Source organism: Emydura macquarii, unplaced genomic scaffold (assembly GCF_026122565.2).
Source record: "Emydura macquarii macquarii isolate MOO-44397 ecotype Brisbane River unplaced genomic scaffold, CSIRO-AGI_Emac_v2 contig_1876, whole genome shotgun sequence".
NCBI lineage: Eukaryota > Metazoa > Chordata > Testudines > Chelidae > Emydura > Emydura macquarii.
In genome coordinates, this window is record NW_027132013.1 from 24,534,406 (window position 1) to 24,551,823 (window position 17,418).

Here is a 17,418-nt window from a genome sequence, read left to right on the forward strand (position 1 = left end):
CCATTAGAGTAAGAAGTTAAAGGGAAAGAACAAAGGGGCTAAGGGAGCCATCTCCCACATTCATAGATTGTTTCTTTCAAAATGACTGTTTTTATTGCTTTCATAAAGGCTGAGATCCGCAGCACAAGACAAACAGTTACAATCGAAGCTGTGGTATGGTACTACTCAGATATCATCTTTAATATGCGTGGGGATATGAATTCAAACTCTAGCTGCCTTGAGCCTGTTATTGCTTGACTGATAACAAGACTGCAAATAAATAATTAGAGTCTGAGGAAACGCAGTGCCCTCTTTCCATTCAATGCCAGGGTTTTATCAGAACAAATGTCTTTCAGCTGCTTTCACTGAAAGCTTCTACGTCAGCAATGCAGTCTGAAGGGCTAAGAGCAGATTCCCAGCACAAGATAGTGGGACAGCTCAAAGCCACAAGAAGCAACTTTTCTTCCCCCGTCACCTGAATACAGTGCAAAGCCAAAAATGGTTTTAAGGAAGAGGAGCTGAATTTAAATGAATAATACGTTTAGTGCCTGGAAGTTCCAAACTTGTGTCAGAGAAGGCTTCAAAATCTTGGGTCCTATGATACTGTTCTCTGGCTCTCTGACATAACCCATAAAACCAGCAGCAGTCCAGATTTTATGTTGGTGATCAGCACAAAAGGAAATGTACAGGTGTTCCTGCTTGGGAAAAAAACCCAGTGTTCTTCCACTGCTGGGATTTTTTAGCAGGCATGTCTATAGCAAAGAGGCCTAGATGCTTGATTGTGACTGAAGCCAAGGGGGCGGGTGGAGTCTGTGCTTACTTTGGACCTCATCCATGAGACAGCAAGACAATGCAGTTAGCAGACCTGGTATTCCCCTGGGCTCTAGGGCCCAGATCCTTGAAGGTATTTAGGTGCCTGACTTCCATGGAAATCAATGGAAGTTAGGAGCCTAAATACCTCTGGGCCCCATCTTTGTGTGTGTAAAGTAGCCATCGGGAGACGGGGATCCAGAGATACCCAACCCAGACGGTTCATGGAAAGTTGGAGACTAGAGGCTGGAAGGGGCTGGCGGACTGAGGCACCCCAAGTCACTGCACTACGCAGTGACCGAACCCCGCTCCCCTGCAATTCCTCCGCTGCTGACACGCCCACGTCTTCCTTTTATCGTACAAGTGCCCTGACGCCTCGCCCACCTCCGACGCCCGCCCACCTAATGACAAGCGCTTCCCCCCAAGCAGGGTTAAAGGCTACCGGACCCGCGCACTCAGCAGCCCTCGGCGAAGCCTGCACTGGACCAGGCCCGGGCTTTGCAGGGGGCTGCAGGCGGGCGCAGCGCGTGCGGCCGGGGGCAGAGAAGCTGGCCAATGAAGGCGGAGAGTGACTGAGTGCAGCAGCGTCGGGCTGGGAAACGAACCCAGCCAGCAACCCTGGGGCTTAACTCCAACGTCCGCACGCAACGCACCCGCCCCAGAACAACCTGGCCTGACACTGACAGCGCCGTACCCCGCTGCCCATTGGCTCCACGGAGGAGTCACGTGTCCTTAGCTCGCGGTCCTCGCGCTCATCGCTCGGCTGCAGCCCAGCGGGGAGGGGGTTGATTACATCATCCCGCCGCCGGAACTTGGGGCGGTGCTGAGGGCACCCTCACGGGCAGCGCGCTCGCTCTATACGTCATCCTCGCATCATCGCAATGCGCCGGTGGGAGGGCGGCTCCTCAGGGTGAGGCGCGTGTGGCCGCGGGGTGAGGGGGCGCGGCAGGACGGTGGCAGGGCATGACGGTGTGAGTAGCCCTGAGGGATCTACCGTGGAGCCCGGGGCGTGTCTGTCTTTGTGTTTCACCCCAACACCGGCTCCGCGCCCCCGGGCTGCTGCGGCGACAGCCCCCCACTCAGGGCTGAGCCGTCCCTGCCCGCGGCTCTCCCCCTGGGCCGGGCCCTGGCTGCGCCCTCGGCCGGTGGGGCCGTGCCTGGGTGACAGGCAGGCACGAGAGCGGCCGTGTGAGGCCCGGGCTAGTGCGAGGAGCTCTCCCCTCCCCCCCCCCGGTGGGCTCACACACCGCCGTGACGGGGGGGCTGCAGAGGTCAGGGCTGGCCCGAGAGGTTTCGGGCTGGAGCGCTGCTCCTCTGGAGGACGCCGGCGTGAAGGGCGCTCGCCTCACGGCCCTCCGAGGTGCTGAAGTGGGGAGAGGTGGTGACTTGCGTTCACGTGACTTGCACCCTGTCCGCTTCTTTCAGGCGCATCATGTCTAAACTCGGGACGTCCCGTGTGGGGCTTGGGATGGTGCTGGGCGCAGCTGCGGGGATCGGGCTCTTGTATGCGCTCTACAAACAGCGGGGGAAAAGGCCCTGGTGGGGACACAGCTCCAGGGACTCTCAGGTTCAGCGCACGCACAACTCTCTGGGGCACCACAACCAGGGTATAGTAATTATTTCTCATTCTTCTTGTTTTCTGTGTTGTCTGCAAAACTGGTCTCTGACTGGCTAGAGTGGGTTTGCCTTTCATGCCTTATCTTTGGTTCAGTGGTAGCACTATTACTTTTTCTCTGTTTGCAGCTCAGAAGTGGTTAGTATGTAACTGGGATATCACCATTGCGGGAGGTAAACTGCCCGTCTGCTCACCCTAAAGATGATACTTGAGACACTTAAGTAGATCAGCTTAAAATAACTGACCTAAATTAAAAATAATCCACTAGTTACTGGAATAATTCAAGGCACACTATCATCAAATTAATATAGTTAATAAAAATATCTATCTGGCTGCTAATAATTTATTAGTTAATTAAAGAATTGTAAATATCCAAGATACGCTTCCTTCTTCTAGCCTGTTACTAAATGCTGAACAAGCCCCCATTTTAGAGAAGAGTTGACAGAATAAATTATTATTAAACATATTTAAGAACACAAAAATTATAAGCAGAATATTAAACATCACCACTCAACCATTTTGCATTGTATAACATCACATTCTCTATTTTTTGGCCCGGAACCTGGAGGGAGCTCTATGTGGTGGGCCCCTATTAACGTCAGGGAGGCTCTGTGCAAGCATAGGGGCCTGCCCACATTCAGTCAGTTGCAGGAATTTACCCTGAATGATTACTGTAATTTAGTTTTCACCATTTATGGTGTTTCATTTCTTTTCGGAGGGCATTTAGCTTAGATACTAAATAGTATGTTTCACTTTCATATTTAGTCAGTTTCCATGAACTTTCACTTGTACCCATGCATTAGCACAAGTCTATTATCCTCTGCAGATTTGCATATCTGTAGTAGGGAAATACTTCAAGGGACATAGTCAACTTACCAAAATGTCTTTTTTCCCCTTAAAAATTATTTACTACTTGTGTTTATAAATAATACAGAAGATTAAAGAGTGATGTTTATTTTGTGTACAGTTAGTGCCATTGTTTTCCCCTGTACAGTTTGGGATAGATCCTGCAACTACCTCAGCTTGAATGTGCTCTGTGTTCATGCAGAGCCCCATCAACTTTAATAGGGTTTAATTTACAGGAGCTATACCAAAGTCAGTTTCTAAATATATTTTTTTTAGTGTTTTTCATAAGCAAAGGGGCGACAAAATATTTTATTTAAAGAGAACCAGGACACCATTGTGCTAGGTGCTGTACAAACACAAAAGAGCATTCCTGATCCCTGCCCCAAAGAGATTACAGTCTAATTGATGTTAACATTCTTTAAACCCTTGTTTAGAAGTAGTAATGGGGACAAGGTCCTGGAACTGAAGAATTAGATCATTACAGTAACTAAATTGTGTTTAACTGCATAAAAGTAAGAACACAAAAACATTCATGCTGGGTCAGACTATGGTCCATCTAGCCCAGTATACTGTCTTCCGACAATGGACAATGCCAGATGCTTCAGAGGTAATGAATGGAACCAGGTCAATTAGAAAATGATCCATCACCTGTTGTCCACACCCGGCTTCTGGCAGTTAGAGGTTTAAGATACCCAGAGTATGGGGTGCATCCCTGATCATCTTGTCTAATAGCAGTTGATGGACCTATTCTCCATTAATTTGTCTAATTCTCCTTTGAACCGTGTTATGGTTTTGGCCTTCACAACATCTCCTGGCAACAATGTTCCACAGATTAACTATGTGTTGTGTGAAAAAGTACAGGCATTTATTTGTTTTAAGTTGTACACCTTGTATATATCGGACAGCTGTTCTAGATGACTTTTCTAAGTGGCTTTTCCCCAAGTTCATGTGCTATAAACAATATTCTAGAATGCAGTATTTCTGTGCAAAGACATTTTTCAGGTCTTGTATCTAGTTTTTTGCGTAAGCCATTTTATTAATGAAAAGCAAACTTTACTGTGCCATTTACAGATAAATATAAATTCTATCGTGTGGAGAGTTGGGTTTTTTTTCGTGATGTATTTTTTAGTGCATGTGTGAAGTAAAACTTAAAGGGACACTTACAATTTTCTTAAAACTAAGACCAATAAAACTGTAGAAATATTTTTTACAAAAAAAAAAAAATCCGGTTAAAACATCTTAAAATTAACATCCCCTTTCCAGTTCAAAACCAAAGATTACTTCTAGGAACTTGAAAGTGAAACTAACTTGAATTATAGTAATTGTCCAAGCTATGAAATGGCACAAGTAAACAATGATCGTAAATGGAGATAAACTAATTGGAATTTTAAATGTTTCATTTTTAATAAACTACAGTAGTGGTAGTTACCTAGAGAAAGAAACTTGTTTACACCATAGGATTTTTTTTCATTTCTGTCCTAAATCTACTGAAAGAACTGTAGTGGTTCCAGTGTAGAAAATGTAGACTAGATGGACGGTAGAATCTTGTAGTTCAGGGTATGCCAGAGATCAGTTTAACTAGTTTTATGCCATGAGTAGTAAGGTTTCGCTCTTTGTTTGGGTTTTATTTTATTTTTTTTTTGTATTATACAATATATTGCTATAACATTTTTAAAAGAGACATTGTCAACTGTTATGTCCAAAATTTATATTTTTTTTTGTGGGAGGAAGAGTGGGGGGTGACTTCTTTCCAGGGATGGGGGTGCTCAGGAACAAAATTACAGATTTGCAATAAAAATGTTTTCACTGAAATCATAAGAAATTTGAATATTACACTTAGCATTCTTCTGCAGTTCTGCGTACCATTCCAGCAACATAAAATTTTGAGACCCAAAAAATGAAACCTGCAAGTCTAACTTTTTGTTGCTAAGGTCCAAGTCAACAGCATAAGTGATGAGAAGCAAAATAAATTTTATTATTCTTTTAGCTTTAATAATCTGAAGTTCGTTTTAACAATTTGAAGATTGTTTTATTTAAAATATTCCTTCTGTTAAAGTCCTCGAGTTGTTGTTCTTACTATAATCATCCTTGATTTAAGATGTGATTTGTGTCTTATAAAAATAAATTTCTGGCTTTAAGATAAGGTGAGTTTAAAACAAGACCATTTGTAGACCGCTTTGATAACAGTTAAATCCATGGCCATGCCAGCAGTACATGTTGATTATGTTGCACTGGAGGAAAGTACAGCATCTTAACAGACAAGCTAATGTAGGTCATAAATATTTAATGCCTGCCAACCACATGTTTGAATTTGCTCAACTGATATTAAAAGAGCCCAAGCCACTTTCTGCAACAGTAGAGATTTTTCTATGTCCTGGCCAGAATTAGTTTGCATCCCCTCATTCCACTGTCATGCATTATTTTATGAAATAATTGATCTCCTAGCTGATATTCTGCACTCCAGAGTTTGTTGCATTTCAGAAGTAAAGTGAAATGTGGCTGTTTAAGACTATTTTAGAACCATATAGATAGTAGAATTGCATATTGTTACGTATAATTAAGCACATAATCTTAATGGGAATGTAACTTTAAAACCTGCCCATGATATATAGCTTTAACCAAGTAGAAGGAAGGGACACTAGCTTAAAAATAAGAAGCAACCTCCTCAGTTGCAATGGTCACTGATGTATACATTTTTTTCCCTCCAATGCACTGTTACATTGTTTTATTCCTTTCTTTGAATGTCCAGAAACAAACATCTGGCAATTTTTTCTGTTTCTAATTCTTGCCACTCACCTCTATGTGTAATTAAATGTTTCTCCCTTTTTTAGTTCTACTTATAAGACAAGCACCATTGGAGGCTGGTGATGGCATTACATACACATCTCTTTTAACACGAGAAGAGCAGGTGGAAATGCTGAACCGCCTGGACTTTGTGCTGAAAAACATTATAGAGCTACGAAGAGAAGTGGAGGAGCTGAAGAACAGCGTGCAGGGTTTAGCTGGGGAGATCATTGGAGAAGTCAGGTACAATTACATCCCCCCTCCCTTTGTCAATAATAGGCAATTGGAAAACCAATTAGCTCTATGTATGCCTTGAAAGAGCTAACAGATCAGCAGTTTTTAGGTGTAAACAATCCTGTCCTCTGTGCCGTCTCTAATGAAGCGATCAACCTATGTATCTTTTATGAATGGGAATCAAGACAAGTCTCTCATACAAACTGCATATCCACCCTTCAGTACAATGATGCTCTAACTATGGGCAAGGATGTAAGGTATCATCTTCTAAAATTTGTCCCATTCTTCCTCCACCTAGCTCCCCCAAACAGAGAGCCAATGCCAGCTAAGGGAATTTGAAATCCAAGGTATGCTTGATATTCTGGAACCTGGATAATCTGAGCATGCACAGGCATGTGTTTAGTGGGATTTACATGAATGAGATTGTAAAGACTAGGATTATTTAAACTGGAAAGGAGAAGAGTCAGAAGGAATTGGCTTGAAATTATCAAAATTTTGACAAGCAAAGTGAAAACTAATAATTCAATCATCTTCATTCTGTTCAAAACACAAGAACAAGGAGATATTCAGTGAAATTAAGAGCCCGGTAAATCTAGAACCAATAAATGGAAATATTTCTCTTCCACAGTTTGATTATTCAGTAGGGGTGAAATTCTGGCCCAGTGAAGTCAGTGGCAAAACTCCCTTTGACTTCACTGGGATCAGTATTTCACTGTAGGTGTTCGCTTACTCAAAAGTCAGTGGAACAGTTACTGTGGACTCTTAGAAAGGACTGCAACTTTGACAATTATTATTTATAGTTGTGCAAAACAATGACAGTCTGAGAAGTCATATCTGTGCTTCAGGACATGTGACCAACTCCCTGTCTCAGGACAGAAGTTTTCTTGTCATGTACAACACTGTATATATAACTGGGTGCATTTTGGGTGTTTTCCTTCCTCTAAATTAGTGAGTGCCATCAGCTGTCCTAGGTAGATGCTGAAACACATGGATTTGTGGTCTGTAAATTCATGGCTCTTTTCTTTTCTCTGTAGCAATGTCTTTCCCATTCATATCTACTGTAGATCACTTTACATAGTAAATGGAATATCCTGTAAAACATGAGCTCCTTGGGGGCAGGGACTCTACTTTGTTCTGTGTTCATAGAATGCCTAGGCACTATGATAATATGAATGATACATAGTATTCCTTCATCTTCCTTCACTAGAAGGATGATTATATGCACTTTCTACTTTTATACAGGTTTCTGTTTGATCTTGTTTATAGTGTAACCCACAGTATTTTAACTTGGCAATTTGTGACTTAACCCACACCAAGTAACCATCTTAAATATTGCTCCTTTGGTGTGGATGGATGTAATATATTGTGTGGGATAGGAGCAAAGAAATAGACATGGACTGAAATAGATACTTCTACCATCATTGCTCTCAGTTTTTCTGTCTGTCTTTCAGGACCCATCTTGAAGAAACCCAGAAGGTAACTCGGCGGAGGCGGTACCCATTTCCTAGAGAGAGGAGTGATTCCACAGGGTCCAGCTCTATTTATTTCACAGCCAGCTCAGGAACAGCCAATACAGATGATGGTGAAAGTGAGGGAGGGTAAGCAGAACACCAGTTAAGAATTGTTCTTGGTCTCTGAAACTCAGTAGATGACTGACTTCAGTGTATTCTATAACATAGGGGGAGGAGGGGAGTTTCAGTAGATGCATTTCTTCCTGCCCTTGCATTCAGTTTAATTGCATGAAATCTAGCAGTTGATTTTCTTTAAAAAGGTAGATGTTTTAGGCCTGGTCTACACTACAGAGTTGATGTAATCTGCCTTACGTTGACCTAATTAGGTCAGTGTCCATACTACAGCCTTGCTCCCACTGATGTAAGTGCCTTTCTATGCCAACATAACTCCACTTCCACGAGAGGCGTAAGGCTTATGTCAGTGTAGTTAGGGCGACGTAGTGGCCATGTAGACACTGGGGGTTACTTACATGGGCAGTTGGCTGTGATGGCTGTTGGCTGTTAAGAAAACCCAGCTGACAGTTTGGGCTGTCACCCAGGGGGAAGGTAGTGTCTATGTGAACCACCACAGTAATTACCGCTGCAGCTGTAAGTTAACCTGACATAGGTCAACTTAAGTTTTTAGTGTAGAAATGCCCTTAGATACTACACCTGCTCTTGAGTCCTCCTGCCAATAACTGTAGTTTTACTACCACATTTTACTATTTTAAAAAGGTGGTTTATCTACCTATTTCCTGTTAGATCAACAGTCAAGGGTGGGGTTGTGACAGAGTGTATATACCATTGCAGTCAGACTGGCAAGGAAATTATTAAAATGGAGCAGGAGGGAAATGAGAGATACTCCAGTTGGCTCTAGTTACAGTTCTGGAGTACAAGTGTTCTTTGAATTGTGAATCAAGAGAGGTGCTGTAGTTAGGGGCAGGCAGCATTCACAGAGAGTCTGAATAGCAAGGCTCCATTCAACACAAACTTAAGAAACCCACTGTGATCTGAACCAGAACAGGCAGTTAGTTACATCTGAAAGCAAGAATCCACTTTTGAGGGTGAAGCTGAGTTAACTGACTAAAGGGTGATTGGAATAAGCCCGTGACTGGGTTGGAAGGAGATGGGTACTATAATTCTAAACGTGACATTCTGGGAGAGATTAAGTAAATTTGGTTTACACCAACAAATCATTTGGGGCCAGCGTGGCAAAGACCAGTAGCAACAGTCAGGCCATAAACCAAAATTACCTTGAAGTAATGTTTGCTAAAATATTCTGAAATTAAAAGGAAGTTAAACAGAATATAACACATCTGATTCTTAGAGTATGTGAGGCTTTGTTTTGGTAGGATACTTTCCTTTAGATGGTTCTCAACATCATGCTTACATGCCTGTCATTTTATTTACCACATCTATCCTTGTATTATCGCAGTACCTTAAGTCACCTGTCCATGATGAAAGATGCTTTGAGTAGGATACCTTCTGGGTATACATGCCTCTAGTCAGGAGGAGGAAAGGCGGGCTTCTCTTTTCTGCCGTATAAAAAAATCCATAAATTAAGAAGAGCATGAAGCAGATTCCTGAGCACAGAATTCTCACATTCAGTATTTTCTTATGGAAAGGCAAATGATGTGTCTTTTAGACCAAGAGTTACAAATTACCAGGTGTTTCTCAAAATGGCGAGAGTCCTGTGGCACCTTAAAGACTAACAAATTTATTTGGGCATAAGCTTTTGTGAGCAGAAAACCACTTCATCAGATGCATGATGTTTCTCAGTGTCTTAATGAATCTTCAGATAGTTAAACCAGTGCATATAACTGGCATCTTGTTGCCTCTGTGTGCTGATAATGGATGGGCAGACTTATAAAGTGTGTGGGACTGCATGGAGAAAGAAAATTGAAAGTTTCTATCCTTTTTACGATGTTTGTCTAAGTTCATGGTAAAACTGTTCCAGGTTCTTGTCTTTTGTGAGATCTTTTCTTAAGGAGGAATTTGAGCTGATGTCATTGTGTCCTTTTTTAACCCCTGTAAATGATACATGCTAACTAATGTGCTTCAAAGTGACTAAAAAAATAGGTCCATTATAATTCTGCTTTATAAAAGAAAGAGGCAATTCCTGGCTTAACAGGATATTGTTTATAGCATTTTGGAATTGAGAATGTGCTTTCCTGGGATTTCTGTGCTTATTCTACAGAGGTTTCAGATTTGTTTGGGTTTTTTGGCCTTGGCAAAACAGAAAACATACATTCCTCAGTGTCTCTTAGGAGTTATTAAAATACCAAAGCAAGAAAAACTGTCTGAACAGAACAGAGAATCATTTATAGGACCTGGGAATAACTGAGATGGTTCCAGCTGCAAATATATTGAGAGCATTTTACAGCTTGTCCTCCAAGTCTTTCCGATGACAGCATTCATTTCAGATAAAATGTGCAAGCTTACAGTTGATTTGAAGAATAACTGTTTTTACTTGTACAGACTAATTAAAATTCAGCTATAAATACTTCCACAGATTTGATCATCCTTCTAGTAAGGGACACTTTTAATTATTCTCTGCAAATGGCAGATTTGAAACAATCTAAATGAACAATTGCTATCCTTATACTGTTGTAACACCAACCTCACCACGGTGCTAATTACTTGAAACATCTTTTTGATCACTATTGACTGCAGCATCTTGATTAATGGTTTGAGAGGGAAGGTTTTAAATTATTCTTTTCTGTGCTCACTCACCTTGATTGACGCAGCACAGATGGTTATCAATGAATTGCTGTCTCCAAGTATTTGAAATGCCCTGCTTTTTCTTTAACAGTGACAGCTAAAGAGGTCTTACTGAACAGTTTGCATATGTTGTTTAATGGGTTTTGTAGGGTGATTGTAACTTTGTCCAAACTAGTCACATATGTCTGTATTTTCTGAAGCGAAAGGTTGTCAGTAAGTCACAAATATTTTTCCCAAATTTTTGTGACTAATTTCTACTAGTTGTAGCATGTGTGCTGGATCCTAACCGGAAGGAAAATGTAATTGTTTGTCTTGTGTGAGAGTGACATTAAAGAATTTAAAGGGACATGGACAGGTTTAAAAAAATGTTTCCTTCTCAAATTACTAATAATGTTTTAATATAATTAAAATAACTTCTTGCACCAGTTACACTCTTCACTTACATTTTTTCTTGATCTTAATCGATGACAACAGACTAGTCAGTTTAATTTTAGTTTCTAATCTACTTTACTTTGAGAATGTCAAGGGCTTTGTTTGCACCAGGAAAATGTATAGACACTTATATGCACTCATGCTACCAAAAGCACAAGCTGTATTGGTGGACCAAGTCACTTTTATTATTGTGTCATTTAACTATCCATGCTACCAGCAGAGAGAGATGTTCACAAACCTTCCCACTATAGAGATATCTGTACAGTCTGTAGTCTGATTTACAAAAGTGTGTGTTAAAATTTAAAGTAAATGCTTCTACTTAATTAAAAAAATGGAAATATTAACTCAATTTGTAACAAAAATCTTCAAGTTTTATAAAACCTAAACTTTAGGTCAGATTTGACTTTATAGTATCTCTCTAAAGCTGACCTGAAAAAATAACGTTTTTTAAGATTGCTGATTAACAGTGTGTAGACTTAAAAATTGCAACTTGAAAACAAAATAGTGTATCTCATCGATTTATGAATAAGAATATGAAAAGGTGCAAAATATAGGCTAGCTCCCACTGAAACCACTGACAAACTAAAGGGGAACAGGAGCAGCCCTATGGTAGTAATATTTACACAGAAAGAAAAGCAACAGCAACCATCTTACCTGCCGGTCAGATTATTTTCTAAAGGCTTTGTTTGACTGTCAGACATGTCAGCTACTATTTTATATGCACATTTTACTCCCCTTCCTTACTGCCATATTAATTTATAACCATATGGGTCCACATTTGCCCAAACATATCAATGATTCTTCTAGAACAAAGCTGAGTGTCATACCTACTTTTTGCTTACTTGGTAGGAACTGAATTCAAGGCCCTGTTTTCTCTGCATTTGCTGGGAATACCTACAGCAGGATACAGTAAGCAGTTCTTTATTTTGTGTGAAGGATCTTCAACTGTCTCAGAAAAAAAAATCAACCCTAAATTTGGATCTTGGAAGGCTAAAAGCTTTTCAATTCATCACATAAAATAGTAGTTAGAACAAGATGTTGAGAAGGCTGATTACACAGCTACTTCATTCATCTGAAAATAGTTTGAGGACATTAAAAACATTTGGCTAATGGGGGAGTTACTAAGTGACTGATTCATGGAGGGTCATAATGAGATTCTGTAAGAGGAAGATTTAGATTAAAGGATCTTGGCTAAGCAAGACTTCATGTAACTGGTTCTGGAAAAGTCCTTGTGTTAATGAAGTTCTGTATGTAATAACAGATGTATTAAGTCTTCATTGTCACAAGTTACTATACTGACATCTTTCAGAAGAGGTAAATGTGAATTCCAGAACCCAGCAGGCACAGAGGAGAGTGGATTTTTTGAGATGTCAGTAAAGTGCTGTTGAAGAGGCATTAACTAATAAAGATAATTGCAGTGGATTAAAAGGCAGAGCTCCTAGTATTTACAGGTTGCCGCCTCAGAAAAGAAAGCCTATGATAGAGGAAATTGCTTGATGTCATTGGGCTTTCTCAACCAGCAGTATTCTGTTACCATGAGATAAGGTGGTACAGACTTGTTACAAGGCTGTTGGGCTTACTCCTGACTTTCTTTCATAGCGGTTTTTAAATCACTAATAAGTGCTCAGTTGAACCTTCTTGGGAATTGACCGTGGTACTGGTCTAATAACAAATGCTCGCAAAGTAGGTAAAAATCTTTGTAGATCACATCTCACAGAGGAAGACTAGTGAAAGGATAAGCTGTCAGGATAAGACTTTTAAACTTGACTCACCATAGCCAAATTAAAAGGATTTAACTTGCTAACCTACTTTCTCAATTAATACAAATGAGGAAAGAGCTCAGAGATAAAGTTCCATGGTTAAGGTAGCAACTAGTTTTCCATTATAAACACATTTTGTCTCTCTTTTCTTGCTCACTCCCCCACTTCCTTTTTAAAATCCAAAATCTATAGTTTAGATTTGAGCCAGGGAATTACTTTAATGTGACACTTAAAAATGGGTGTTCAGGAGAGTTAAAAAAAATTATAGACTTTTTGCCTCTTTAGACTCGTGATAAATAAAATTTATTTTACTGGATCTCCTAGCTGAGAATTAGCACCCAGGACCAAATTGATAACAAATGCAAAGCTATTAGACTTTAATGTCATTATGGAATGTATGTTTCAGCAAGCTTGATATAAGATATCAAAAGGATGCTGAGAAGGTAAATCTGAGCTCTCTGTTGGAGGAAAAAGCTTAAAAGTTTCTTGATCACTAGAAAGTAAAGATAATTTTTCAGCCAAAAAGCTCACGAGAGAAGCCAGCAAGCCCCCACAGACTATCCATGATTCTTCTCTACAGCAGACCTTAAGAGGGCCTCCAAGTGGGAAGAGGCCGTCTGACCAGTATTGTCAACATTTGAGATTTTATTGAGGGTCTTGTGATAGTTGGTGTTTTCCTGAAATCATGTTATGAGAATCACAGCTTTTGTTGAACCTCCTTCCAACCGAAGTTTCTAGTCCTCGTGGTTGCAGAGAAAAGCTTGAGATGTGAACCCCAAAGGCTCAAAGCAGATTAAAAAAAAAAAAAATCATGACTTTTAAGCTAGTCTCATGATGTGTGGGAGGGGTATGTCTCTTGTTGTTGGTAATACTGGATCTTCACACTATCAGTTGTCGTCCAGTCCCCACTTCCTGTATCCCTTCTGACATCTGTGGAAAGGGAGCCCTGCTTCTGCATACTGTAGGGCATATGCCAATGGGGGAAGGGTAGGGTGGGAGGGAGAGCCTGAAGTTTGTGTGGAGTTTGTGGAGGATAAAAAATTGGGGCATTCTCCTATGTTCTTGTTTGCGCTCTCTCCCTGTAAACCAGCTGTAGGGATTTAGAAGCTAGCTTCTGTATTTCATTGCTTCTTTAAAAATATTTTAAACAAACTAAAGAATTACAAACAGTTCATGTCAGCAGCAGGTCAGTAATATAAAACTTTTGCAGACCGCTTTAAGAATCACTGTGATGAATTAGTGGATGAGCATCTATGGCCTAATATAAAACTAGTTTGTTGCACTCAGCTGAAGATTCCACGTTACTCCTGCCTTCACTGTTTATCCTACATAGGTGTGTATAGTAGCTACTCTGGAACTTTATGCATTAGCACATATTATCCTCAGATTCATGCAGCAAGTTTCTTTTTATAGAAAATGGATATCGGGAAAGGTTATTTTAGAAAAGGCAACCCAGATGTATAGGGGCAATTGAGAGGGAAAATAAAACTACCCTCCGCAGATAATATTTTTTTAGCAGTCTCTCTTTTTGGCAGTTGCTTTCTTTTTCCCTTTGAAATTCTATAAAACTCCTCCTGCTGCTATTTATCATCTAAACAAGCATCAGTAGCTCCTCATGTTTCACTTCTAGATGACCCATGTTGTTCCATGCTATTAGCAGCAAGAAGTCTCAGATTGTGGTGTGGAAATGAATTGTCTTGCACTGCTTTGGCACTGTGAGGCCCCAGTGGGCTTGTCTGCCCTTTTCTCTTTTTCCACGTGCTTATTAGCGCCAAATAGCTTGTTATTTATTCAGGAAATGTGCCAGCCAGGGACTTTCATATATTAATGCATTTAAGAACTTTGTCTTCCTAAATTTGAGAAAAACAGGATAAAAATACTTAAATTCCTTGGTCTTTTTTAATACTTTTGTTTTAATTAAATTATATTAGCACCTGTTCTTTTTTTAAATTGGCAGCATCTCATTCATGAGCCATCTCAGTAGAGTGAGTATATCTGGGTGAGAGGAAAATGTATAAATCATAAGCCATCCACTGAGAGTGGTAATTATCTTTTCATAAAGACAAGAACAAAAATTGAGACAGCATTTTGAAATGGTGATTTTTAGACCTTCTACTTCGATTGTGCTTCAGGATAAAAAGTGTTTTTCAACCTGGATACACAAATAATTCCGAGCGCCTTTAAAATGCTGCTAGGAAGAAATTTAGTATGGCAGCTGTTTAACAGCCCACACCAATGCTGCACAGCAGTTTAGCATGTGAAATGAAGAATAGCACGCTAAATTGGAACTGCAACACGAATTTGGGGAGGTAAAATGTAACTGATCAAACAGGATTTAACTAAGGAACCAAAGTTCATATAGCTAATCTTATGAAAGTGCCATGGGATGCTTAATAATAAGTGGTCAGTACATTAGATAGTACAGCTTGCCCAGAATACGGCAACACCTCTATCACAGCATGCTGTGCAACATGCTGATGCATTAATTTACTATGGATTCAGAGGGAAGAATATCTATTGAATCTTCAGCGTAACTCCTGCTACTACTAGGTGTTCTTGGAGACTTCTCATCCACGTAATGATTAGACAACACTGTTTAGCTTGAGATTTGGTCTGATCACCCACTAGTGTACATTTCATGATCTAGAGAGAATGATGGGGCTGGTGTCTGTCCTCCGAGTTGAGGATATTTGTTTGTCCCTACCAAGGAGAGAGTGAGTTGAGGAGTACTGTTGGATCCCTTTTGATTCCTGGAGAATTAGTACTTTGGTAGCCAAGAATACCTCTTTTCATCTGTGCTTGGCACAATTGTTATCCACATTTCTCTCAGATGTGGACCTTGGCACATGCCTTCTGTCTCTAGATTTGATAACTAATGCTCCCTGCTTGAGCCTGTCCTTGGAGAACATTTGGACATTTCAGCTGGGGGGTGTGGTAGCACCCCCGGGCAGCCTGGTTTGATGTGGTTTCCATCATATATAGAATTTATAGTTTTGTTCAATGGCTGTCAGCACCCACCTCCTATAAAAATTGTTCCAACACCATTGTTTGAACTGGAGGAAAATGTGATGGTCTGATGTCTTAACATGGCTGACCATAGGGAAGGAACACCGCTAGTGTCCCATAGGGAGTAATGGCTTCCTACTTACTTCTCGTGCAATTCAGGCATTGAGCTTTTAAAGTTATACATGATTTGGGTCTTTTTTACACCTGGCTAATCTTCCTTTTCATTGCAGCAACAGTTGCACTCAGGGTCTGTAGTTAAATGTCATGGGGGCTCATGACAGGCTGCTTTCAGCAGAGGGCCTCTCCTTTGAAACTTGCTTCCCTCATTAGTCCAACAAAGCCTGAATTTAAAATTGAACATTCTTCAACAATGAGGTCTAACTCAATGTTTCTTCTTTAGTTAAGGGCTCCCAGCTGAGAAGGGACACGTTAGGCTAAGCTCCTTTTTTTTAAAGGGGGGTGGGGGAGGTTCTAAAATTAAGCTGCAAAACCCATGTTTCATACCTTAAAAAGTGACCTGACTTCAATGGGAGCTGCTGGGTATTTAGCATTTTCTAAAATCAGGCCACCTATTTAGGTGCGTGAACATAATTTTGGGAACTTAACTTTAGACAATCACTTATGAAAATCTTGGTCTGAGTTGTATCCTGTCTAATTTGACCACTTTAATAGCTAATCATTGTCATCTTTTATATAGATATCATATCTTTACATGGCTCAGCTGCTACTTCTTAATTTGTCTTTTTGTACATGTGCAATGGTTTTGATCACTCACCCACTTTTTTCACACCTTTTCCCCCATCAGCGTGAACAAGCTGTTTCATATTTAGTGCTCAAACAGTCTTGATCAAAATATTAACCTTGCCAAGAAAGCTATCTGTGTTTGAAATTCTGTGGAACAGACCAAAAACATCAAGCTGTATCTTCCACCCTGATGAGTCTGTTAAACTTCCTACTTAGGTGTCTGATGTATAATCTATAATTTCCTGGTTGACCTGCCCTGCTGGTCTCTGTAACCTTGTGTAGGCTTTAAAACTAAATGTTCCAAAAAGGTTCTAACATTAGGCCAGCTGTATTCAGACTCCTGTGTCTTGACTTCCATGCTAGCTTCCTTTTGAATTTATTTTCTTCACCCTTTTGTATTTGTCTCTTCTACTTGGGAATTGGTGAAAGATGCATAACTGCAGCAATTTAAAATTATATTGCAAAACATTTTGTAGAATACAGCATAGAGAACACTTCTGCACTAGGGAAGGTTGGGCCTAGGACATGTATTAGTTCAACTCCCTCTCTTTAATATTTTTTTTTTATATATATATATTTTCTTTTGGTTTATAAATTGTTTGCTCTGCATCTTGTGTTGATTGCATATGATGTCACTTAATTCTGTATTTTAATTTTTGCTGAAAGGTACACCACAGCCAATGCAGAGTCTGATTATGACCGGGAGTCAGAGAGAGAGAGTGAGGAAGGAGAAGATGAAGTGAGCTGTGAGACAGTGAAGGTTGCACGGAGAGATTCACTTGACCTAGTCAATGAGGATGAAACAGTTTCGATCTTTGACTCTACAGTTGACGAGGAACTTGATCAACTGCTGCAGCAGGCTGACCGGTTGCATAGTGGGAATGACCAGGGGAAGAGGGAAGGATTCCAGCTGCTGCTTAACAATAAACTGGTGGTAAAGTTCGCTTTTATTTCCCAGCAACATTGTGTGTTCAACTAACAGGGAAAGATAGAAATG

General features: G+C 40.5%; 1 protein-coding gene across 2 annotated transcripts in view; it reads left to right on the forward strand.

Annotated features, from left to right (window-relative positions):
- The first annotated feature begins 1,229 nt into the window (after positions 1-1,229).
- RMDN3 (regulator of microtubule dynamics 3) overlaps positions 1,230-17,418 on the forward strand; it is a 60,655-nt gene continuing 44,466 nt past the window's right edge. Inside the window, exons 1-6 of one of the 2 annotated variants that reach the window (XM_067557979.1) lie at positions 1,230-1,376; positions 1,640-1,699; positions 2,215-2,396; positions 6,082-6,277; positions 7,720-7,866; positions 17,088-17,355. In XM_067557979.1, coding sequence (XP_067414080.1) covers positions 1,671-1,699; positions 2,215-2,396; positions 6,082-6,277; positions 7,720-7,866; positions 17,088-17,355 — 822 coding nt within the window. In that variant the 5' untranslated portion in view covers positions 1,230-1,376; positions 1,640-1,670. Of the gene's footprint in view, positions 1,377-1,639; positions 1,761-2,214; positions 2,397-6,081; positions 6,278-7,719; positions 7,867-17,087; positions 17,356-17,418 lie in introns of those variants that run through there. The other variant, XM_067557980.1, reaches the window with a different exon arrangement.